This window comes from Heliconius melpomene, chromosome 11 (assembly GCF_056956725.1).
Source record: "Heliconius melpomene rosina isolate 202511_hmr_F chromosome 11, ASM5695672v1, whole genome shotgun sequence".
Classification (NCBI taxonomy): domain Eukaryota; kingdom Metazoa; phylum Arthropoda; class Insecta; order Lepidoptera; family Nymphalidae; genus Heliconius; species Heliconius melpomene.
The window spans coordinates 7,315,936-7,343,789 of NC_140399.1; the positions used below are offsets into that span (position 1 = coordinate 7,315,936).

Genomic DNA, 27,854 nt, shown 5'->3' on the forward strand with positions numbered 1-27,854 from the left:
TTTGAGACCAGTGGTAGAGGAGAACACTATTTTTAATACATACGACATGTTCCGAATTCTTCACCATTTTCGAAATTTTGGCCCTTAAATTTTTTTTAAATTTTCCATAGATTTTTCCAGCGCATCCAGGAAGAGAAAGTCGGAGCAGACTCGAGACCCAATTGTTGATTTTTGCCCCTTGAAAATGCGCATTAATGTTCCTAGTGTTCGAGTTCTTCTTCTTAAAGTGCCTCTCCGACTAGTGAAGGTTGGCAGTCAACTTCGCATACTTAGTCCTGCCAAATGAATCAAATCTACGGCGTTTTTAATTCCAGTCCATTCCTTGATGTTCCTTACCCATGATTTTCTTCTACCGCCGGTTTTCCTTTTCCCAAAAATTTTCCAATTATTATAGTTTGAACTGGTTACTGGAACTCGCGCAATGGCAAAACAAATTTTGAAATGATCATAAATTTTTTTTTTCATCTTCAGATGTGTCAGAATTCAACGCCGTGCTTTGCCTCGACACCAGACCGAAGAAATGGAAATATAAACGTAGATAAATATTTCACTTCCTCGAGTGGGAATCGAACCCACAACCGTCGTGATACAGTACGTACACCTAACCTAACTCACCTAAAACAGATAGAATAGAGAGTTTAATATGAATGTTATATACTTGACCTTATTTCACTTTATAGCAACGGTTACATTAAGGTGAATTGCCAACAATTTTAGCTACTCGCAACTGCAATCTACTATGTTACGTGTATCAATTATCTAAGCAAATAGTACTTCAAATAGAAAATTTCCTTTTATGTTAGATTGTCCACTTATCAAGAAAATATATATCAGAATATTACTTTAAGGAATAAGAGCCTGTTGCAGCCAGACCATCGTTATTTTATGCAATCTAAAAGTTTCTCTTTGCATATACCCAACTGGTGGTTATCTATTTACTCTAGTAGTCAATAGATATATAAAGTGCATAAAATAGTACTTAATTTAAGTTACATTATAAATTTATTTCTTTTTAACAGACTTCTGTAAGAAAAGGAGGTTATCAATTCGACTGTATTTTTTTTTCTTATTTTTTATTATTTTTTTTTTTATGTTTGTTACCTCATAACTTTTAAGTGGGTGAACCGATTTTGATAATATTTTTTCTTCTTATTAGTTAATGATTATTTTTTCTGTATTGTGACATTGCTTCCATAATGTTCGTAGGCGCTTATTAAAATTTAGAGTTACCTGGCACGAGATTAAAAACGTGCTTAGTATCTGGCAATGGATAACGTCATTTCTAATATTATTTCCAGTAAAATAAAAATAAAATATCCAAATTTCTTAGCTATTTAGCTCAATTGACAGCAGGTAAAGCTATTATAACAGAAAATTGATAAGTACATCTTTCAGTGTGGGCCATATTAAAAACAATATATCAAAAGTAATAAGAAGATTAATAAATATGCCTAATAAAATTCAGTAGAACATTCTAATATCAGACAGCTGGTATTGCCGAGTGCTAGTTTCCGATAGGCTTCCGACACAAGGGAATGCTGATTTTATCGAATAATGAGTTCTACAAATGGTTAATATAAGTCAAGTATAACTGAAACTGATATTTATATTACTTTTTCTTTGTAATATATATTTTACTAGCGGACGCGCGCAGCTTCGCTTGCTTATTTAGGGGTGAATTCTAATAAACCACGAAACGTGTGTTCAATTAAATATTTTTAAGAGTCTAAATTTCAAATTTTATATTTAATTTAAGATTTAAAGATTTTTCCATACAAACTTTCAACCTCTTGTTTGCACCCTTAGGGGAAGAATTCTAGAAAACGATGAAACACGTGTTCAATGAAATACTTTTAAAAATCTAAATTTCAAATTTTATGAAAATCGGTGCCGATTTAATTGTTTTTCCATACAAACTTTCGACCCCTATTTCACCCTTTTAGGGTTAAAATTGTTCAAACTCCCTTAGTGGCTGTCCAGATTACGAAAGTAAACATCTGTCCAAATTTCACGTTTCTACGCACAGCGGTTACGGCAGTGCGTGCGTCTTACCTCAGTCAGTGAGGACAAGTCCTTTTATATATATAGATTACATTTACATTACTTATAATTTTTTTTTATGTACATTTACTTTATTATCTATATATAAGGACTTCTACTCACAGATTGAGGTAAGACGCACGCACAGCCGTTACCGCTGATGGGAGAAACGCGAAATTTGGACGGATTTTGTAAAATTTTAACCCAAAAGGTGTGAAATAGGGGTTAAAAGTTTGTATGTAATTTTCATATCATAAAAATATTTCATTGAACACATGTTTCGTGGTTTATTTTAAATCACCCCCTAAGAAAGAAAGAAAGAAAAGAAATATAAATCTTATATTTTCAGTAATGTTTGCACCAATCCATTTGAGAATAGACGTATAGTATATTAGAGGGCACGCTTCGTTTTCCGTTTGTCAGATTTTTCTCAATTATATATGAGTTGAAATTAAAGTTGGCGAACTCAGTTTAATATCCACAGGTAAGCATTTCCTGTGGGACCGCCGCAGTTGTTATAACCTTGTTTTAGATTGGAGCTGTGTTCAACTTCTAATAATGTTGTTGAAGCCCTGGGATGGTGTATTAATTTCTTTTTTCCTCAAACCTCGCAAAAATAATGTAACATTGTATTTAAGCATTATTTTTTTTTATTGTTTAATTTAGGCTAGTGAGAAGTCCTTGCAATTGTTGTAATTAGCAAATTGTTTTGAATTGTTTACATCGATAAAAGCTCCCAATAATATTTCTTGTCATATATATCACTAGCGGACGCCCGCAGCTTCGCTAGCTTATTTAGGGGTGAATTCTAATAAACCATGAAACATGTGTTCAATGAAATATTTTTAAGAGTCTAAATTTCAATTTTTATAATAATCGGTGGCGTTTTAAAGATTTTTCCATACAAACTTTCAACCCCTTATTTGCACCCTTAGGGGGAGAATTCTAGAAAACGACGAAACACGTGTTCAATTAAATACTTTTAAAAATCTAAATTTCAAATTTTATAAAAATCGGTGCCGATTTAATTTTTTTTCCATACAAACTTTTAACCCCTATTTCACCCCTTTAGGGTGAAAATTTTACAAAATCCCTTCTTAGTGGATGTTCAGATTACGAAAGTAAACATCTGTCCAAATTTCACGTTTCTACGCACAGCGGTTACGGCTGTGCGTGCGTCTTACCTCAGTCAGTGAGGACAAGTCCTTTTATATATATAGATTACATTTACATTACTTATAATATTTTTTTTATGTACATTTACTTTATTATCTATATATAAGGACTTCTACTCACAGATTGAGGTAAGACGCACGCACAGCCGTTACCGCTGATGGGAGAAACGCGAAATTAGGACGGATTTTGTAAAATTTTAACCCAAAAGGTGTGAAATAGGGGTTAAAAGTTTGTATGTAATTTTCATATCATAAAAATATTTCATTGAACACATGTTTCGTGGTTTATTTTAAATCACCCCCTAAGAAAGAAAGAAAGAAAAGAAATATAAATCTTATATTTTCAGTAATGTTTGCACCAATCCATTTGAGAATAGACGTATAGTATATTAGAGGGCACGCTTCGTTTTCCGTTTGTCAGATTTTTCTCAATTATATATGAGTTGAAATTAAAGTTGGCGAACTCAGTTTAATATCCACAGGTAAGCATTTCCTGTGGGACCGCCGCAGTTGTTATAACCTTGTTTTAGATTGGAGCTGTGTTCAACTTCTAATAATGTTGTTGAAGCCCTGGGATGGTGTATTAATTTCTTTTTTCCTCAAACCTCGCAAAAATAATGTAACATTGTATTTAAGCATTATTTTTTTTTATTGTTTAATTTAGGCTAGTGAGAAGTCCTTGCAATTGTTGTAATTAGCAAATTGTTTTGAATTGTTTACATCGATAAAAGCTCCCAATAATATTTCTTGTCATATATATCACTAGCGGACGCCCGCAGCTTCGCTAGCTTATTTAGGGGTGAATTCTAATAAACCATGAAACATGTGTTCAATGAAATATTTTTAAGAGTCTAAATTTCAATTTTTATAATAATCGGTGGCGTTTTAAAGATTTTTCCATACAAACTTTCAACCCCTTATTTGCACCCTTAGGGGGAGAATTCTAGAAAACGACGAAACACGTGTTCAATTAAATACTTTTAAAAATCTAAATTTCAAATTTTATAAAAATCGGTGCCGATTTAATTTTTTTTCCATACAAACTTTTAACGCCTATTTCACCCCTTTAGGGTGAAAATTTTACAAAATCCCTTCTTAGTGGATATTCAGATTACGAAAGTAAACATCTGTCCAAATTTCACGTTTCTACGCACAGCGGTTACGGCTGTGCGTGCGTCTTACCTCAGTCAGTGAGGACAAGTCCTTTTATATATATAGATTCTTATAGAATATATTAATATATTTAATAATAGTATATTTATACAAGTAAATATATAAACAAACCCAGCAAATTGTATGAATAATAATATGTTCTATACATATATATGTCCATAACGAGTTCCGTAGCAGCAATTCCAACGGGAGAATAAAGCGCGACAGTACACATTTGAGAGTTGCATCAAAGCAGGGGCGGATTAAGGCGTAGGCGACATAGGCAACCGCCTAGGGCCCGTTATTTTTGGGGCCCGAAAATTAGGTTTTTATTTTGTACTTAATTCTTATTATTATTTAACAGAAAAACGTAATTGTATATGATTTTTTATATATTTATTATATAGAAAACAACAGTATATTATTAACTACTAATACCTTTTTTCCTTTTTTCTTAGGTTCCGATAATTAAATAGAACATACTAACTATATCATTTAAAACCGAAGTACCAAACGCAAAGTATGTGTCATGACATAAGGGACCGGAATTATAATGTTGCCTAGGGCCCGTTTTAGCCTTAGTTCGCCACTGCATCAAAGAATATATAAGCAATCGTAGACTTAGCATATAAAAATATATAAAATTCTCAAATATTTATGCATACACATACCAGAAACGATAAAAGCGATAACAATACAAAATTAACACATATTACGTAACTATTATGTTAACAATACTATTAATAATAGTTTTTGTCTATATATTGCATCATTTCCGAGGAATTATTAAAATGACTTGTAAGCGATTTTACTGTCCTTTTACTATATACATTAATAAGAATTATAAGTCCCTTTTTTAATCTTCACGCTGTTTCCCGCACACAGCAGGGTATGCAGGCGGAAAATAGTGTTAAGACACTCCTTTCTCCATTGTCCGTCGAATTCGGAGGCTTTGCGTGTTGAGTGGCGAACTTAATAATATTATTAGTATTAAATTATATATTTTTTATTACGTTATATTAAGCAGAATAGCCTTCTTATTCAACAACCAATGAAAAGGCAAAGTTACTAATTCAAGTTTAAGATTAACTCCATAATAAAACGATTTTATATAAGTGGATATGTAAAGTTAGGATTAAATTTAAAGTAATTTAAATAATTCCTTAACCTTCTTCGATGTACAATATAAATATTTTTATTTTTCTTAATTATATAGTTTTTTTTTGCGTACCGCTGTACTCCTCACATATCTGCAGGATAGGGGGATGGAGCCTGAAACCTAGTGTTCCCTTCCGTTCCTCACATTCTGCCGAATTCTGAATACATTGCATTTTGAGTGGCGAAACATAACGCCGCACCTCGTCTCTTGTTACCTTTTAATAAGCTACTAAATTAATATATTTTGGGACTTGTCAATATGATGAATAAAAAAAATATTATAATAGGTTGAGATCATTAGTCCGTTTCTGTTCCGTCCGTTTATTTGAAATATTATTTGAAACTTGATTTAAGTTTAAAAATCCAAGTTGGTTTAAATGATTATCATCATTTTGCTAAAATAATGAATTGTTTCGTCTTTTATTGGATGTAAGGAAAAAAGGCAATTCAGTCTTCGTTGTGATTTATGGCGTCACCTACCTATATTATCTAAGCACTAAAGTTTTAAAATAAAATAATTATCTGGGCAATGGAAGCTGTAAGTCTTGTACGAATTTTAAAACAAAAATTTCAAGAAATATCTGCAACTGTCAAATTTCGATATAAATACTGGATCTTTTACTACTGGTTGACGCTTGTCAGTCTCATTTTGGTTCCCGTATTTGCACTTCGACCTGGGAATGTTAAAAATACAAAGTAAGTTTTCATTTTTTCTTACATTATTAAAATATTTTTATCTTCATGTTGTATCTCGGATAGGAAACCTAGTGTTAAGACACTCCCTTGAATCTCCGTTGAATAGCGAAACTGTACGCTGAAATATCTTTCGCCCGCACCATGGTTTGCGTGGACTTTCTGATACTTCCATTTGCAATTCGTGAAAATTTTATTCTTCTAGCCAGCACATAGCTATAGACCAACCTTCTTAATTCTTTGGGTCCTGGAGTTCCACATCAGGTGTTCTTCAATTTTCTATAAGTATCATATATATTAAATGTAATAAAAAATACTTGTATATGTATAAATACTGTAGATAATTTTACTTTAAGTTTTATTATGTTTATCAAGCTCTCTGTCAAATAACTTGGCAGAAAGCTATCTCCTCGGAGAGCTAACTCGACGTCGCTTAAGTTTGTTTCCATGGAATTATTACTTCAACGGAGTTGCATAGTTAACGATAAAACTTTAAAGATCTTTGTTAGGTATATCTTAATATGCAACTAAGTATATTATCTAAATAAAGAACTCTAAAATTAAAACTTATTAATTAATTGAAGATTTAAAACATAAGCTGTTAGTAAAAATATGCAAATCTTAATATGTTTATATTTGTTTATAATCTGCTTATATCTTAATATTATGTATTTAATGAAATTACAGAGACCCATACAAATCTAAAACCGTATAATACATTACTTATAGAGAATTTGACGGAAAGCGGGGAACAGAAGTGTCTTAATGGGAACGGATTTTCTTAACACTAGGTTCCCAGGTTCCCTCTACCAACCCTACTATATGCGAGATATAGCGTGAAGCTAAATAAACTTAAGCTTATTTCACTTGGAAATCAATTAAACAGCATTAGCCATTTACATACATATATATTTGCATATAACAAGAATGTAACAAGCCAGTACAGACAATGATGATAATTACAGCATGAATAATAATAGCACATATATTAAAGCACAGTGTATAGAGTTAAATAGTTAAATTTAGGTACATTTAACTAACTAACTAGATTATTCTGCATACATAGGGAACCTAGTGTTGAGACACTCCGTTCCCATTAAGACATTTTAGTTAAGTGGGTAGAACTTTAGAAGATAAATAACTTCTTTAAAACTAACAAGTTAATATAATGACATAATGGTCTCATGTCGGAGTCTAAGAAGAGAGCCGAGCTTCTCAAGCGCCTAAGTACACCTCTCTTATTTCAAATCGTCATTTTATAAGTTAACTAAGAGAAAATCTCTTAGTTGGTGATTTTTTAATGTAAATATGTTATTACGACTGGAGGCATTGCGTGTTGAGTGGCGGAACTAAACGCCACGTTTTTGCCTCGTTACCAGAGCGAAAAAAAGGAAATATAAATTTAAGTAAATATTTCGTTTATCAAGTGGGGATCGAACCCGTAACGATCGCGTTACAGTCACACCCTTGTGCGCCACAAAGACCTTTTATTTTCTTTTTCTTTTTAATAACAATAAAATATTATTTATTATATATGATAATATAAGATTCAACCCAATGTGATGCTATAAAAGCTTCGGTCCCCTTCAAACGACGGTAGGGCTCTACCCTAGCCTCATCTGTAATTCAGATTCAGCAGTTGAACGCTATTGCATGCCTGTTGCCTACGCCCACCTTCATGTTTTCACTTGGTCTAACCAAAATATTCGTATCTAAAACTACATGTGATATTGATTTTAGAAATCAGTAGAAATTAAACAATTGTCTTTAATAAGAATTGATTGAAAATATTAATATATTTGTTTGTGATATCATCTCATAAAAATTGGTTAAGTGCGAGACGGAATTATTCACCGAGGATTGCATATTTCACCTTAATATCTCCACGCAATCTTGACAAACCGACAACTAAACAATTGATCCTATAAGGGAGCCCTATTTTTCTAGACCCCTAAAAATAAGGTGGTTTTCTTTTCTTACACCTGAAGCTATTTTAATATGTTTAAAAAAAAGACAAAGACTGAAAATGATAAACAGAGCTGTATCTAAATAACATATTATATTTTAATACATCAATATTAAACAACACACAGACGCAACCGCGTGTGGATACATGTATGTTAATAATAAATTAATTAATGGTAAAACCTTTTAATTTGAATCACAATTATTACTGGCCCATACGAAATATTCACATTCAAAATCTGTCTGCACTAATTTGACCGCAGCTTTAATTTCGCTCACCTGCTTTATAATATTTTACATTTCAATTAACGCCCCACACATGTCGTACAGTGGAACAATTGCAACTACCCTTTATTACCAATCTTTGTTTAGATTTAGATAAAAAATTACAGATAATAAAAACTATAAAAGCATAATTTATTCGTATTAATTATGCTAAAATAGGCTAGTCGTAGCGCAAAGACGCGACAGGTTGTGGATTCGAATTCGATTCGAAAAAATTAAATATTTATTAAATTTTCATTTCTTGACTGTTTCATTGTCTTGAGTTCCACCACTCAACACACAATTCCTCCAGAATTCGGTGAAAAATGGGGAGCGGAGTTTCTTAACCCTAGGCTCCCTCTGCCTACCCAGCTACATTTTCGGATAGCTTGAAGCTGAAAAGCTAAATAATAATTATTATAACTTAAAAACATCTTGCTGCACTAACAACACTTAAAAAAATTTAAAAAAAGTTTTTACCCACTATATTAAAATTAACTGCGCAGAAATATTCATCCTGTCAAATTCCTTACAATGAAATTTCCATATTAAACTGTTAATAAAATTCCATAACAAAATTTCAATACAAATATTGAAAATCCTATAAAGACGTAGACGTAGCCCCGTTATTGTGCAGAGGTTCAAGGCGGATCCCTTCGATCTCAGCCTCTATTTTCTCGCAGACATGACTTGAGAATTTGCGGGGGTAAATAGGCTATCGACGGCACGACATCCTCATACGTGAACACTTTAGATTTATAAACGCTCGTCATGCTCTCTTGATTAAAATGGCTTTATTGGATTGAAATTCTTTCAATATCATAGATTCGTAAATAAATTCGCCTTTTATTTCTTTATTGAAAACAAGAATTTATTGATTTATATATATATATATATATATATATATATATATTAGTTTTTAAAGGGCTGCAGCTTCACGCTGTACATGCATATGCTGTAGGTATGCTTGCAGCAGGGTAGGCAGAGGGGGGGGAGGTCTAGTGTTAAGACACTGCGTTCTCTTCTTTCCATTGCTTGTTGAGTGGGGGGATTCAACGTTGCCTCGACACCAAGAAATGAAAATATTAAATATTTAATTTCTTCGAGTGGGAATCGAACCCACAAGCTGTCTCACGTTTACAGGCTAATGCTTGTGGCCCTGCTCCATGACTGGCCTCGAAATAGAATATATGTCATTGTATAAATTACATTTTATAAAGGCACTACTTTCTGACGCGTTTGGATGTAAACCGACACTTTTTACGTACTCGTAGGTTTTATTCAGAAATTTCATCTCAGTATTTTATTTTCATACGTATTTTTATATTAAACTAGCGGACGCGCGCAGCTTCGCATACTTATTTGCACCGTTAGGGGTGAATTCTAATAAACCATACCAAACCAACCAACCAAACACGTTTTCAATGAAATATTTTTAAGAGTCTCAATTTCAAATCTTATAAAAATCTGTGGCGATTTAAAGATTTTTCCATATAAACTTTCAACCCCTTATTTACACCCCTAGGGGATGAATTACAATAAACCACGAGACATGTATTCAATGATATATTTTTATGAGTCTAAGTTTCAATTTTTATACAAATCGGTGGCAATTTAAAGATTTTTCCATACATACTTTCAACCCCTTATTCGCACCCTTAGGGGATGAATTAAAATAAACTACCAAACATGTGTTCAATGAAATATTTTTAAGAGTCTAAATTTCAAATTTAATAAAAATTGGTGGCGATTTAAAGATTTTTCCATACAAACTTTCAACCCCTTTTTGGCACCCTTAGGGGGTAAATTATAAAAAACCGTGAAACACGTGTTCAATTAAATATTTTTAAGAGTCTGAATTTACAATTTTATAAAAATCGGTGCCGATTTAAATTTTTTTCCATACAAACTTTGAACCCCTATTTCACCCCTTTAGGGTTAAAATTTTTCAAAATCCCTTCTTAGTGGATGTCCAGATTACGAAAGTAAACTTTTGTCCAAATTTAAGGATTCTACGGATTTAAGGATTTTATTCATCAGCGGTTACGGCTGTGCGTACGTCTTACCTCAGTCAGTGAGGACAAGTCCTTTTATATATATAGATTACGTACATTCATGAATAATATGTTCGTAAATTTCTTCAACTTACTACACTTATGTCTTCCAAGATATCTACTGCAAAAAAACGGTTGTGGGTTCGATCCCCACTCGAGGGAACGAAATATTTATCTTATTTATAATTTCATTTCTTCGCTCTGGTGTCGAGGCTAAAGCGCGGCGTTGAGTGCCGCCACTCAACACGCAATGCCTCCAGAATTCGGCGGGAAGTGGGGAACAGGGTGTCTTAACACTGGGTTCCCTCTGCCTACCCTGCGGTAAGCGGGATACAGTGTGAACCTGATTTTTTTTGTATAATAAGGATGCTTAAAGATATAATGTGAACAATGTACATACATATATGGTAAACCCTATGTTGAATGAAGGATCCCATGCAGAGGATGATCCAATTTTGTCAATAACGATAAGTAAATACGAACCGTTGAGTCAGTTCTCGCTCCTAACAAATAAAATCCATAGAAAACACCTGAGAATATTTGCATTAGGTTTCGTTATCCAAAGCTATGTTCTCTCCGTTAGGAATAAAATTAAACGAAGTGATCTTATAAGGGTTCCGTTTTTCCTTAAAAGATACGGAACCGGAACGGAATTATAGAAAAGAAAAACTCTACGTCTACGTCGAAATTTTAAAGCATTATTCTATCTACTTCTAATAATTTAAATTCTTTCTCAAAATTTACAATATACAATATAAAATTCAAGTTATCCTAATCTTTATTTATTTCTTCCTTTTAAAATTTCAACTTTTCTACTATTTCCTAAATTTAAGTTATACAAATATTCATCTTAATAATAATAAATAAATAATTTCTGCTTCAAGGAAACATTGATGAATAAGAAAATTAACGGCAATTGGACAAATTTGTAATTGAATTTTAACATGAGTCGTGTCCATTAGGCAGATTTGTACAGAAATTGAATTGCAAAATATTATAACTGTGCGGACGGAATTATATCTCCAGTCGAATTGGCCTCGGCAATAGTGAGATGAATATTCAACGAGTCATTTTTAACATTATTATACGTTTATGTTAATTTTATATTAATTTTAAAATATTTTTATAATATGTGTAGACATTGTAGATGTTAGTTTGAGAACATTTTGGTTAAAAGTTAAAGACTGGGAACACTGGATGCAGTGTATTGTTAAAATAGAAAGATATGAAAAATATATTTTATATCTATATATTAAAAAGTTACCATTATTTTTGATTGTAATGCTTGCAATCAAAAATAATGGTAACAGTTGTGTAATAATGGTAATAGTAGTCTTCAATCCCCTCTCGAGGGATAGTTGTTTAATTCATTCTCGTTTCTCTACTATGTTAGACAAAATGCAGCGCTGAGTTCCGCAATATAATACACAATGTCTCGAAAAGTGGGTTGATAATGAACAACGAAATGACCAAAACGTACAATAACTATAAATAAATAATATGACTCTTCTTTAATTTGTTATTTATCTCTATAATTTTTCCACAGTTTTTATTATATATTGAAATCCTTTACAAGCATGGCAATGCTTATGTGTTAATCTTTTAGCAATTGTGGGCAGTGACAGTAACGTAAAAAAGAAATTGTATATTATTTAATTTTATAAATTTTACTCTGTTTATATGTTGCCCAGCCCAGCTAAGATCGGCACTAGGTTTAAGTTTTCCGACAACTCAGAAGTTTCACCAGTACAATAAACAATTATATATGTACGTCTCGTACGAGCACTTACATTGAAACTACTCTAAGAAGTTATTACTTTCACAACAAAAGACTGAGAGATTTTAAGATATTAAAGCTGTTGGGACTAAAATTAAATTTTAAGTGTGGAATTATATTTTATTTTTTTATGGAATAAGAAAAAATAGCCAGAGCTTGCATGAAAATAGAGGAAAAGACAGTACGATGGTAATCCGAGATCCTAATTTGCTGTATTTGTCAATTTTCTTCAACAACTACATGTCATGGGGTGAAACGGAAAGGTACTGAGGTCCTATACCCATAGACAACCGTAGATCCGTTATCCATACCTATATTATCAATTCGTAAGTAACTCTGTCTGTCTGTCTATCTGTCTGTCTTTTACGCAATCAGGCCCAAACTGCTAATTTAATTGTGATAAAATACTCATATAGAGATACTTGAGGGTCTCGGGATGAACATGGGATACTTTTTTTTCTCATATTTGTAATATTTTCGATATATATCAATATATTAAAATACCTATTAATTTGAAATGCAATTTATTCCGCCATGTTAATAACAACCGCTGTTGCTAAGCAACCATTTGTTGTTAGTAAGTTTGTTGTTAGTAAACGTCACCCAAAATGAGCTTGCTTAACGCATCTCTCTATTGAAAACTGAAAATAATTTCATAAATATAATTATTTAATAAGTATTCGTATAGTTCAAGCGGGCGTAGCCGCGTTCGGGTCCACTAGTCCTATATATTAATCCTGTATGTTTGCACTCCGTTAACTGTGCTATATTGTTTATCAATTTTAATTAACTATTTGACTTTTTTATTGTAGATATATAAAACTTAATGGTATAAAAATCATGAGACAGAAAAAAATGGTTATTCTTATTACGAGAATTGACTACATTTAAATCGTTTTATTTTTATATTTTGCACTTTTGTGTAAGTGTTTTTACTTTTCTCAGTCTACTAATATCAAACAATATTTAGCTTTATAAAATTTAATGATCTAAAAAACAGATCATATTTCAAGTAATTTATTACTTAAACTTCATGGATCCTTACACGTATGACGTAATTGGTGGAAATAAATTTATGAATAGATTTTTTTTTTGTTAAACCGTCAGACTTTCAAAAAAACTGCATAAATTAAGAATTTATTACACAAATTTATTTTATAAATATGTTTATTAACCCTGTGTTGCTATGTTAAGATATTTTTTTAATTTCAATTATTACTAATTTTAAAGGATATTAAAAACAAAGAATTGCCGGTCTCTGGGATAGAGTCGAGTTCATTCCGTTCGTCTTATTTTGTTAATATTAAGAATGTTAATGTTTTTAAAATTAATATACTATTTTAAAAAGATAAATATAGTTATTGGATATTATTTTTCTTAGTTAATTTTCTATGATGGCCCATTTACCTATACATTATTAAAAATCTATGCTAAGGTATATAATAACCATAATCCTCTTTTATGTTAACCCCGGGGTAGGGTTAAGCGATTATTTTTATTAAGTAAAAAAATGCTTATAATTTAAACACATTTACATTATTTGCATTAATAATACTTATTCGCTGTAAGGAAGTTAGCGTGGTCACGCACGTTTCAGCGTGGTTCACCTTAAATATTATCAAAAAATTGTATATTTGAAAGTTAGGTTTAATCTGATCATGGAAATCGTAAATTCAATTCGGACTTTAAAGCAACGAAGTTTAGAAACATTTAAGAAAATTAAATTTCAATATAAATTCTGGCTCTTTTATGCCTGGATGTCATTTGTGAGTTGCATTGTGTTACCATTATTTACACTTCGGGGCAGGAATGTTAATAATTCTATGTAAGTATATTTAAAAGAAAAGTAATTTTAGAAATATTTTATACTAGCGGCCCGCCCGCGGCTTCGCCTGCGTGAACTACGTTATTATTAATTTCCGTCTCTATGAGTACCTACGTCCCATAAGTAACGTCCATGCAAAATTTGAGACTCCTAGCATTTGTAGTAACGAAGTTTCATACAAACTTTCAACCACAAAAACAACCCCTTAGAAGTCTAATATTACAAATTCCCGTCTTAGTGAGCACCTACGTCCTATAAATAACTCCTATGCAAAATTTGAGATTCCTAGCACTTGTAGTTTCTGAGATTTCGTGATGAGTGAGTGACCATTCGATTTTATATATATAGATAACGTTTCTGAGAAGCAATGTATTTCAAGCAAGCAAGCATTTCTTTATCCAATAAAACAGCATTTGAAAATGAGATGAGATTTTCATCAGTCGTCGCATGGCTATTCGAATAAACTTATCTTGTGTATCTCCCCTGGACATGGTATTCATTCTATATATCATCGAGGATGCAAATGGATCTTAATGGTATAAATCCCATCTTCTAAATCATCGTCAGGGAATGGAAAGAGAATAGTAATATTGCCTGTAGAGACAGACATAGGCTTCAGAACCTTTATGAAAACCGCTGCTAGAATTACAATCTAGATTTACTTGACCAATAAAATGTATTTATTTTTCAGCATTTTAACAGAACTTACAAAACACGTGTCAAAATTGATTGGTGTAAAATGGTACTTACGAAATCAGAATATAGTTGGGGAAGAGAAAGGAGCTGTTCTTGTATCGAATCACCAGTCTTCTCTTGATGTTTTAGGTAAGTAGTATTAGGAGGTACTTACAGAATAAAAATGGCTAACCCGAGGCATGGGTGAAAATTTTACCCAGAAACTTCAGGGAACGGTTTTTCAATTCAAAGCTGCTGAAATATTGTAAACCCCTATTGTATAAATTTTTTTCAACATTCAGAAATTACTATTATTATATTAAAATTATAACAATATGGTAAATTGAACTAATAAAAAAATCTTTAACCATTAACATTTAGTTTCATTTTTCAGGTATGACAAATGTGTGGCACGCATTGAATAAATGTGCTATCGTCTGCAAAATGGATTTATTATACTCCCCTATTGGGCCAGCCGTATATCTAATGGGAGGTATTTTCCTTAACAGGAAGTTAAGGAGAGAGTCTCAAATTAAACTAAAGACTCAAGCAGACAACTATTTGAAAAATAAGGTCTTGTGCTCTTTATTTACATATCATAAAGTTAAAGTCAAATAAGTTTTAACGTCAAATAATTTAGAGAAGTACCGACCCGAAAGAATCAATGGGGCATTTTTTAAAATCAATTTTATACAAATACATATTTAATTATTTCTGACAATAATATTTAGTAATATTTCATACTAATACCATTATTACTCTAAAATTAATTAATATTATAGTTATAATATGTTAAAATATTGGTATATTAAAATAAACAATTTATTGCAGACGAAAATATGGATTTACCCTGAAGGAACAAGAAATAGCGATGTTACGAAAATGTTACCATTTAAAAAGGGTGCTTTTATCACTGCAATAAGTTCACAAGCACCAATTATACCACTTGTTTTCTCGCCATACTACTTTATAAATAAGAAAGAGAAAAAATTCAGAAACGGTAGTAAATTACTAATATTTAGAAATTTAATATTATTAAGTCTATTTACACTAAATGCTAAGATTTTTTTTTCTCTTCATAGGCCATATTATAATACAATGTTTGGATCCAATACCGACTGAAGGTTTGACTCTGGATGACTTACCTGAACTCATAGATCGCGTGAAAGAAACAATGGAGCGCACATATAAGGATTTGCTATCTGAAGTTACAAGGGACCTGCCAGAAAATTATCCGTTAGTTAACTAAAATGCAACAAAATGATAGTTTATATTATTATTTCTTTATTAATATTATGTTAAATAAATTTAACGTCATTTCGTTGTTTTTTTGTCTATAATAATAACAGAAGGCAGCTTGAGACGGCGCGTATTCTGCGGAGGTTCCTCTCTCTGGAGCCCTAGCCACCGATGGTTTGAACCCTTGTCCCGCCCTCGGAAGTGTGGTTTTTTATATTTTTAAATGTATTTTTTTATAATAATTTATATTTAAAAATGTAAAATTTATTTTCTAGTTTAATAAAAGTATATTCTATATACATGTAGATAATCAAAATATTTAAAATTTTAATTTCCTCGCTCTGGTAATGAGGCAAAGCGTGGCGTTTAGTTCCGCCACTCAATACGCAATGCCCAGGATTCGGTGGAAAGTGAGGAACGGAAGTGTGTTAGTTGGAGCTGACTGTCTTAACACAAGATGCCTAGGTTAGGTAAGACAAAATCGTGGTCTATTGTCGAATTTTAATTTTAAAATATAAAAGAGATCAGTATAGGAGCGCATCATCTGAGGAGTGCTACGGACGCGGTTCTAACAATTTCCTTCCATAGGGTCGAAGTCGACAGCCGCATGGGTTTTAGTGGGTAAAAATCCTACATCTGGTCCTCCCCAAGGATTGGATATCTTTTAAAGATTTCCCCTGCGAAAAAAAAATGCCTAGGTTCTTTTTACTTACCCAGCTATATGCGGAATACAGCGCGAAGGAAAAAAATAATATATATTATTTTATAAGTGCATATAAGATCACCTTAGTTGCTAATTACTTGCAGGCATGACTAGGGAATTTGCAGAGTTAATAGCCTATCGCCGAGACATGATAGACTCTTATATGTAAGAACACATTAGATTTATAATCGCTCGTCATTCTCGCTCCATTAAGAATATGTATGTTTAAAATATATGAAACAAGCCGACTTATTCAGTAAAAAATAGTTAAAAAACCGGACAAGAGCAAGTCAGGCTCGCCTACCGAGGGTTCCGTACATTGGAGGTTTCGAGCTTCCTCTGAAATTCAAGCTTAGCTTACCCTTTTACCTTTCATTTGATACCTCACTTGAAATTACGGCTTTAATACTTAATTTTGCCTCCCTTCAACCTAATATTTTAACACTAGGTTACCTCTGACTACCATGCTGTTTGCGGGATACAGCGTAAAGTAGATTTTTAAAGAATCGGATTCAATGTACGAGTAGTTGCCCAAAAGAGTTCCGGGTAACAATCAACCGCTGTAAAGTTTTGCAGAAATAATTAAATATACAAACCCGGACTCTACGTCACAGAACAAACTGAGGTTTTATATTAATATTGCACTTTTGCGAGAACTTTTAGCGACCCAGAATCCAAAGCTTTGTCTTAGTTGGTCAAGGACTTCAATCATTTATATCGTTTAAAATTTCGTTATTAAAAACTGCACAAAGAAATAACAAATTATGAAATAACGGTGCTATATTACTCAATGAGAAAACGTTTATATTTTCAAATACTTTTATTACTAGGGTTCAAATAAAAAAATAATCTGCTTCACGCTGTATCCCGCACATAGCAGGGTAGGCAGAGATCCGATATTTAAATTATAAATTGATTTTTTTGCTAGTTTTAATTGAAATATACAGCAATTACGATCATTCAAAAAGGTGAATACTCAATTTTATAATACTGTAGAAAAATCCGGATAAATATTATTACATTATTTCATTATAGTATCTAGTCTTCTCATATATACCACCAAATAAAAATATTTTAATTCTGCCTATTTAGATAAAAAATAAATATTACTTACCGGCACAAGGGTGTGACTGTAACGCGACGGTTATGGGTTCGATCCCCACTCGAGGAAGTGAAATATTTATTTACGTTTATATTTCCATTTCTTCGCTTTGGTGTCGAGGCGCAATGCCTCCAGAATTCGGCAGAAAATGGGGAACGGGGTAACTTAACACTAGGTTCCCTCCGCCTATCCTGCTGTGTGCGGGATACAGCGTGAAGCTGACTTACCGAGCACTGGTATGTGTATCTACATACATGTAATAAAATAGTAATTTGTTTGCGTCAGTTGTCAGATACGAATTTTCGGAGTTTTCCAGGTATAGCCGGTGAAATCCCGTCAAGCTCGCTGAAATTAAAAACAAACTGTCTGCCGCGTAACGAACTGGAACTTTCTGTTTTTATGCCTCCCAAAATTCACAATAAATAACTGAACAACGACATTAATATTTTACTATAAAATATTTTTTGTTCATTTATATTTTACATTTTTTTTTATATTCCTTTATTTTTTTTCGTGTTTGCTTGTAATTTTTCCCTACAAATGTAAGAAAAGGGTACCTGGGATTCCACCGAATTCCACCGAATTCTGGAGGTACTGCTATGCCTCAAAGCCGAGCCTGACCTGGTTGCCAGCGAGAAATACGGCCGTTGTGACGCAGTTGCACAAGTGTAATAATAATAAATAATAAATAAATAAATACTTTATTAAGCAAATTTCTTACAAAATCACTAGTGATTGGAGCCTCCTTTTAAGCATGTTATTGCCTGTACCAGGAGACTCCGCTCTTCCATTAACATTTAAAAAAAACCATAACAATGATAGATATAGTCTGGCAAATATGTTATTGATAATGGGAAGCACGCGCGGCAAATTGCGCAGAAAGCGTATTTTGATGTCTGCACATAGACACCCGCTCACGCCGGACCGATTCCCCGTTAGGGCTCGCGGGGAATCGTTGCGGGGTGTGACCGGGCTACGGTACAGTCGAGTGCAACGCTATCAGTTCATTACTATGAAATATGAATATAATATCATATGATAGCATCATATATGCGGAATGGCGTAGTAGAGCATATTTATCTAGTAATATTATAAAAATTAGTAAAAAACACCAAAGCAACATGCAAATTGAAGATATGGTAAATTGAAAAATTAAATAAAAAACTGAATTAAATTATTATAATGAGGCCACATACAAATCTTCTCAATCCAAATTCAATAAAAAAAGTAAAATTTAAAAAGTAAATTTAATATATAAAACAAGCAAACAAATACAAGATTTTGGCGTTAAGCAACATGCAAAATCAACTTATGGGTAAGTAAAAAATTTTTTAAATAATGGAAATAGAGGTCTTAACAAATAAATGATGTTAATAAATTATATCTCCAAATTAAATCAAAATTTTATTACCGTTTTATTTAAAACGTTAATTAATGCATGCAAGAAAGTAAAAAATAAAAATTAACAAATAATAAAGCAAATAATCAAAACGGTAAAAGGCATTTTTGTTTACAATTAATTATATTCTTGTTTGAACAATATAGTGTGAGCTCGATTGTACCTATAAAGATGTGTGGGTGCGAATTTCCTGTAAGGACGTAGCGCTCACACTGACGCACAGTAACTTGTATGGCAAAGGGATACCTCACTCTCATTTTTTTTTCCCCAAAATTTATTTAAATAATTTACCCAATATTTTTTTTATATATATAATCTTAAATATTGCCACATATTTCTTTATCCATATTGCATTGTATATAAGCTTGTATTATGCATACTGAATGTTTATGTTGTACACAAGTGTATATATATATATATATATATATATATATATATATATATATAGATAAATATCATGTGCCATTAGATATATAAGCAGAAGCTTAGAATTGATTAATTATTTATTGACAAAAAAAATGATTATACTTTTCGGGCTAGTCTTGATTTTATTCTCGACAACAATGTATGGAACAGCTGATTATTTTTCGATATTTACGTATCCTCATAAAATTTTCGTTTTGTATAATTAACTACAACATAAACATGATAGACAGATATTTTAATTATCGTATAGGTAAATGTGATTTGCAAAGCGTGGGGTAAAACAACATAACAGGGTAACACTGATCGAACGTTCTCTGCGCATAGTATACTGCGCAATTTGCCGCGCGTGCTTCCCATTATCAATAACATATTTGCCAGACTATACCTTAAGTTAAAGTATATTATTTTACAATATATATTTACTTATTATAACATTTCCTATTTGTTTATATTTTTTCCTATTTCTTTTTATTTTGTTTATCTATTCCAAATTATGTTGTGTATTTGTAGCTGTTGATTATTATATAATTATAGGTGTATGTATGTATGTATATAAATATATTTAGTGTAATGCTACCTGGCATGCTCAATAAGTGCTTCAGTTTCCTCGTATGTGAGTGGAGTCAGCCATCCCTTAAGTTTCTTTTTACACTCATAATATTGCATGTGATATATATTTATTATTTTATTTAAAACGCGCGGAAGCGCGTGCCAAGTTCTGGGTTTCAGAACTGGCGAGCAGCACCGTGTGTTATTTTACACGAACCATTTGAAGCCACTTTTTACCTATTCGTAACTCAAAAACTATTCCACCTAAAGCTGTCATATTTGGCTCAAATATTTAGACCCCCTACCTGTATACGTGCATAAAATTTCATAAACACAGCTCAAACAGTTATTTAGATAATGACGTCCAAAAATCGTAAATTTTTAGGGGGGTGACTGACCTATAGATCTTAATGTTAACCAAGTTCCAGATGATCTAGAATGGTGAAATTTAGCATCCGGTTAAGTAATTGGGTGTATGTCAAGGGAAAAATCCGAAACTAGTATTTTTTTAAATATTTTCTTATAATTTTTCAATAAATAGATTCAATTAGGAACATTTACTTATAGCACCTGTAATGAAAGCATAGCAATCAAAATTAATTATAACTGATTTTTAGGCATAGCGCCTGCCAACAAAATAAGAGCAATGCATTATTTATATATATTTGCTTTTATTTATGTCACACGTTAGTAAATATTTTATTTGTTTTGTAGACTAACTTCACTATTACTTACGTAAGCCATTTCAAACAACACGATGCTTTCAAGTATATTTTAAGATAAGATATGTCTCCATTTGTAGCTGAAAATGACTCTAATTTATGTCCTGAGAAAGCCTGTCATCATGTGGACTTCAAGGGCTTCACGTAAAAATATAAAAATATAATAAATGGATTAACATCCTTCATTATTATTTATTACTAGCGGACGCGCGCAGCTTCGCTTGCCTATTTAAGGGTGAATTCTAATAACCCATAAAACATGTGTTCAATGAAATATTTTTAAGTCTAAATTTCAAATTTTATAATAATCGGTGGCGTTTTAAAAATTTTTCTATATAAACTTTCAACCCCTTATTTGCACCCTTAGGGGGTGAATTCTAGAAAACCATACAACATATGTTTAATTATATACGTTTAAGAGTCTGAATTTCAAATTTTATGAATATTTATGAATATTTGCACCTCTAAAGGTTCTCTTTAGGGGGGGAATAATAAGAGGGGAGAATTCTAGAAAACGATGAAACACGTGTTCAATTAAATACCTTTAAAAATCTAAATTTCAAATTTTATAAAAATCGGTGCCGATTTAAATTTTTTTCCATAAAAACTTTGAACTGCTATTTCATCTCTTTAAGGTTAAAATTTTTCGAAATCCCTTCTTAGTGGATGTCCAGATTACGAAAGTAAACTTTTGTTCAAATTTAACGTTTCTACCATCAGCGGTTACGGCTGTGCGTGCGTCTTATCTCAGTCAGTGAGGACAAGTCCTTTTATATATATAGATAATTTAAACATTTTAGTACTTATTATACTAAGAGCATTTGCATAGTCGATTAACGTATTTGATATTAAATACCTGAAGAACTTTTATTAAATTAGTGAATCACTTTTACATTTTTAAATATAAATTATTATAAAAAAGATACATTTAAAAATATAAAAAAACCACTCTTCCGAGGGCGGGACAAGGGTCCAAGCCATCGGTGGCTAGGGCTCCAGAGAGAGGAACCTCCGCACAATACGTGCCGTCTCAAATAATACTGCCTTCTGTATCCGGTTCTTGATCCAACAGCTAAGCGATAGCCTCTTAAGGTGTTGGTCGAGGCTTTTCGCTATTAAACCGTTAACCGAAACCACTATCGGCACAATGATAACAAATAACAAATTATTATTACAATATTTAAGTACTAAGTCCTATAAGGGTTCTGTTTTATTGCTTTCGAGGTACAGAATCCTAAAACAGAAAAAAATACACTAAAAAATAAATATAAATAAAAGCTTTTAAAAAGTAATTATATTGATAGAAATATATATAAAATTTTATAATAATACACTATCTGTAAGGTCAGTCGTGGCACAGGGGCATAAAGTGTGACTGTAAAACCTGACTGGTTACTGGTTACTAGTTACTGAGTGTTTTAACACTAGGTTCTCTCTGTCTACTCTTCTGTGTGCGGGATACAGAGTGAAGCTGATTTGATTTTTATTTTGAAACATTGTCAGCCTACCAGCTATCTTAACAGAAGTAATTATAAAGTAATTGTTAACAGTAAAAATTTAAGTAATTGTTAATAAAAAAATAAGAGAAAAAAAGAGAAAATTAAAAATTACTTAAACAAAATAATAAAAAAAACCAAAATGTGGTGTCGTGGGACACCAGTTAGGAACGAAGTTCGACGAACGACGAGTCCTTCGGCTAATATAGAATCGACACAAATTGCAAAAAAAGTCGTGCTCAATTTTATGTAGGTTTTCTTGATTTTTCTCTTAAATTTTGCTGATTTGTTTTTATTTAAGTACAAGAAAGTATTTAGAAAATTCAGTATTTTAGGAAATAATAAATTACTTAAAATAAAAAAAACATCGTAATTCAAATTATCAACTAAAAAAAGAAAGAGGGAGAAAGAGAAAGGTATTATACATTACTCGTCTGTGTATGCGACTGTCGCGCCTGCGCACGTCTCATTTAACGGTTTTATTCCACGCATTTTTCTTACGGTTTTACTATCACATTTTTTTCAGTTCGTTCACGCAGCGAAATCCCTATCGCTTCCAAGCCTGCCGTAAGGAACTTCGTTCCAATAAATAAATCTGCTTTACGATGTATCCCACACATAGCGGGGTAGACAGAGGGAACCTAGTGTTAAGACACTCAGTTCCCCTCTTTCCATCGAACTCTGGAGGCATTGCGTGTTGAGTTATTCCAACAAAATAATAAAATTAGAAAAAAATAATAATAAATTTATCAGATTTCTAAACGCAGCATACATTAATTACTTTATAATCTGACAACTGTCATTTAATCAACAAAATAAAAACTATAGTCGAGATTCATAGATAAATATAATCTAAATTCATATATAATTAAATATCATCTTAAGAGTAATAAAACATAATATTATTGACTATAATAAAAAAAGTAAATACCTAATTATCTAATAAATACATTTTATTGTACGAAGGCGCTCATATTTTAATGGTTTTTTTGGCCTGGGTTTCATGATTTTACTGATTTTAGGAACACTTGTGAAAACGGCAGAGAACGAAGTTAACCTTGGGATCATATCAATTCAGATTGGTACCGTCAGCACTTAATAAACTTATTGTTTATATTTTTTCCAAGACATGTTGAACAATGAGTCGTTCAATAGAATTGCTTGTGGGTGAAACAAGAACCTTACACCGAATTGTTCCAATGCCTCCCGATGGGAGCTGTCTCTTCCATGCTTTTGCATATTCTTTGTTTGAGCGTATTGATATACAACAAACTAATAAATTGCGCGAGACTATAGTAGAGTACGTATGTCGTAACTGGAATGATTTAAGTATCTACACTAGCGCTCGAAACGGGAATCCTTACTCTTCTAAAGAAGACATGCTTTGCTTAACTACGTACGGAGCTACTTCCGAAATAAAGGCTGCAGTAGATTTGTACAATATTAAGATAGAAGTGTATTTACACAATGGTGTCCTACTTGGTTTATTCGGCGAAGAGAAATGTCCTATGAAGCGCTTACTCTAAACTATGTTTTAAAAAGAGCAACTCTTGAGTTTCTTGCTATAGTAGCTTCCTATAGGAAAAGTACTTGTAATGGCCAAATTGAATAAAGAATATTTTGATTTTGATAACATTATGAACCTTCCTACTTATAATTTCTGTACAAAAAGTAATGATATCCCATCAAAAACATAAATGTAAAAAGAAAGCCAAGTTCTGTAATAAAACGTATGCTTTCAGCGATAAAAGAAGTGAGATGTAAATGTATGCCAAGTTCAATGGTCAGTCCTGAAATTTATTTTTAACAATATAAAATATTTTATAACAACTGAAAATGCCCATTCTTCTTACGACTTGGAGACTTTATTTATGTGTAATATCTGACTTGGCTAGTTTTCATATGAATTTACAATAGAATCTGAATAGAATAGAATAGAATTTGAATACATTCATTAATATCGATGTAAATTAATTTGAAAACTAGCCAAGTCAGATATTACACATAAATGAAGTCTCCAAGTTGTAAGAAGAATGGGCATTTTCAGTTGTTATAAAATATTTTATATTGTTAAAAATAAATTTCAGGACTGACCATTGAACTTGGCATACATTTACATCTCACTTCTTTTATCGCTGAAAGCATACGTTTTATTACAGAACTTGGCTTTCTTTTTACATTTATGTTTTTGATGGGATTTACTTTATTATACAGAAAGCTTGAACGTGACTCATATTGAATGCTAGCGAAAAAAGTTTTTGTTGCGAAGGTACGTGCTATTATTATATCTTTCCTTCTTTTATTGTTTAATTGTGGGTCATAGGGTAGGGATTTGTGTTTCTTTAAAATTACGTGCAAAAAGTATAGTTTCCTAACAGTCAGTAAGCCACTTTCTTGATACAATTGGTCCGTCGGAAACCTTACATTTTTAAAATACATAACCTTGATAAGAGCTCTTTGTGCACGTTCCAGGGTAAGAAACCTTGTTTTTAGAGCTCCTCCCCAAATGGGAATACAATAAATAAGTACGGATTGGGCTAGGGCGATATATATTTCCGACAGAATATTTCTTGTGGTTAATTTACCATTTATATCAGCTTTCGGAGCAACATGTCGAAGGGTACGAAATATAAAAATTAATTTTCTAATCCTACTCGAGACTTCTTCTAGGTGGTGATACCATGATAGGCTTTGGTCCACAATAACACCCAAATATTTTATGTTTTTGACTCTTTCTATAGTGGGACAGTTACATTTACTGTTTTGCGCGTCTCCACATGTGTGTATTTTTATATAAAAATCTTTATTGGGCTGTGTTTGATTATTTATTGAGAACGAAATATATTTGGTTTTATCTGTGTTAAGTGTCAGTAGATTACTGTATAACCATTTGGTTATACGAGCCATACCTTCCTCAGCACTTTTCCTGACATTGTTCCAAGTATTGCCAGTGAAGATAATCACAGTGTCATCTGCATAGGACAGGATTTTTGTTTGTTCTATCTGCATATTGCACAGGTCGTTTATATACAATAGAAATAAGGTAGGGCCTAAAACACTTCCTTGGGGTACGCCAAACGTCACGGTAGCTTTGTTACTTATATGTTCTCCTAATTTGACCATTTGCTTCCTTCTTGTAAGATAATCTCTGAACAAAGATAGCTCCTTTCCTCTAATTCCAGCCCTTTCCAGCTTATGTACAAGGATAGGAAGAGAGACAGTATCGAAAGCTTTTTTGAGATCCAAAAATATAGACAGACACTTATTTCCTTTGTCGAGTTGATTTGTGACCATTCCAGTGAGAGCCGTTATGGCATCTTCTGTTGATTTTCCTTGTCTAAAACCAAATTGGTATGGAGATAGTATACTAAATTTATCTAAATACTTAAGTAATCTGTTATTGAGTATTTTTTCTATAATTTTGGATATTGCTGGTAACACCGAAATAGGCCTATAGTTGCTTATGTCATCTCTCTTCCCTCCCTTGTATACTGGAGTTATCAGGGAACATTTTAACGGAGCTGGAAAAACACCAGTTCTAAAACAGAGATTTGTTAAGTGAGTAATAATCCCATCAAAAACATAAATGTAAAAAGAAAGCCAAGTTCTGTAATAAAACGTATGCTTTCAGCGATAAAAGAAGTGAGATGTAAATGTATGCCAAGTTCAATGGTCAGTCCTGAAATTTATTTTTAACAATATAAAATATTTTATAACAACTGAAAATGCCCATTCTTCTTACAACTTGGAGACTTCATTTATGTGTAATATCTGACTTGGCTAGTTTTCAAATTAATTTACATCGATATTAATGAATGTATTCAAATTCTATTCTATTCTATTCAGATTCTATTGTAAATTCATATGAAAACTAGCCAAGTCAGATATTACACATAAATAAAGTCTCCAAGTCGTAAGAAGAATGGGCATTTTCAGTTGTTATAAAATATTTTATATTGTTAAAAATAAATTTCAGGACTGACCATTGAACTTGGCATACATTTACATCTCACTTCTTTTATCGCTGAAAGCATACGTTTTATTACAGAACTTGGCTTTCTTTTTACATTTATGTTTTTGATGGGATATCATTACTTTTTGTACAGAAATTATAAGTAGGAAGGTTCATAATGTTATCAAAATCAAAATATTCTTTATTCAATTTGGCCATTACAAGTACTTTTCCTATAGGAAGCTACTATAGCAAGAAACTCAAGAGTTGCTCTTTTTAAAACATAGTTTAGAGTAAGCGCTTCATAGGACATTTCTCTTCGCCGAATAAACCAAGTAGGACACCATTGTGTAAATACACTTCTATCTTAATATTGTACAAATCTACTGCAGCCTTTATTTCGGAAGTAGCTCCGTACGTAGTTAAGCAAAGCATGTCTTCTTTAGAAGAGTAAGGATTCCCGTTTCGAGCGCTAGTGTAGATACTTAAATCATTCCAGTTACGACATACGTACTCTACTATAGTCTCGCGCAATTTATTAGTTTGTTGTATATCAATACGCTCAAACAAAGAATATGCAAAAGCATGGAAGAGACAGCTCCCATCGGGAGGCATTGGAACAATTCGGTGTAAGGTTCTTGTTTCACCCACAAGCAATTCTATTGAACGACTCATTGTTCAACATGTCTTGGAAAAAATATAAACAATAAGTTTATTAAGTGCTGACGGTACCAATCTGAATTGATATGATCCCAAGGTTAACTTCGTTCTCTGCCGTTTTCACAAGTGTTCCTAAAATCAGTAAAATCATGAAACCCAGGCCAAAAAAACCATTAAAATATGAGCGCCTTCGTACAATAAAATGTATTTATTAGATAATTAGGTATTTACTTTTTTTATTATAGTCAATAATATTATGTTTTATTACTCTTAAGATGATATTTAATTATATATGAATTTAGATTATATTTATCTATGAATCTCGACTATAGTTTTTATTTTGTTGATTAAATGACAGTTGTCAGATTATAAAGTAATTAATGTATGCTGCGTTTAGAAATCTGATAAATTTATTATTATTTTTTTCTAATTTTATTATTTTGTTGGAATAACTCAACACGCAATGCCTCCAGAGTTCGATGGAAAGAGGGGAACTGAGTGTCTTAACACTAGGTTCCCTCTGTCTACCCCGCTATGTGTGGGATACATCGTAAAGCAGATTTATTTATTGGAACGAAGTTCCTTACGGCAGGCTTGGAAGCGATAGGGATTTCGCTGCGTGAACGAACTGAAAAAAATGTGATAGTAAAACCGTAAGAAAAATGCGTGGAATAAAACCGTTAAATGAGACGTGCGCAGGCGCGACAGTCGCATACACAGACGAGTAATGTATAATACCTTTCTCTTTCTCCCTCTTTCTTTTTTTAGTTGATAATTTGAATTACGATGTTTTTTTTATTTTAAGTAATTTATTATTTCCTAAAATAC

General features: G+C 32.1%; 1 protein-coding gene across 1 annotated transcript; it reads left to right on the plus strand.

Annotated features, from left to right (window-relative positions):
* Nucleotides 1-6,016: 6,016 nt before the first annotated feature.
* On the plus strand, nucleotides 6,017-16,099 carry LOC146534660 (1-acyl-sn-glycerol-3-phosphate acyltransferase alpha-like). Its single transcript, XM_085192950.1, has 5 exons — nucleotides 6,017-6,221; nucleotides 14,795-14,928; nucleotides 15,173-15,351; nucleotides 15,610-15,778; nucleotides 15,861-16,099. Exons 1-5 carry the CDS (start codon nucleotides 6,055-6,057, stop codon nucleotides 16,025-16,027), a joined length of 816 nt encoding a protein of 271 aa, XP_085049076.1. The 5' UTR covers nucleotides 6,017-6,054; the 3' UTR covers nucleotides 16,028-16,099.
* Nucleotides 16,100-27,854: the final 11,755 nt, after the last annotated feature.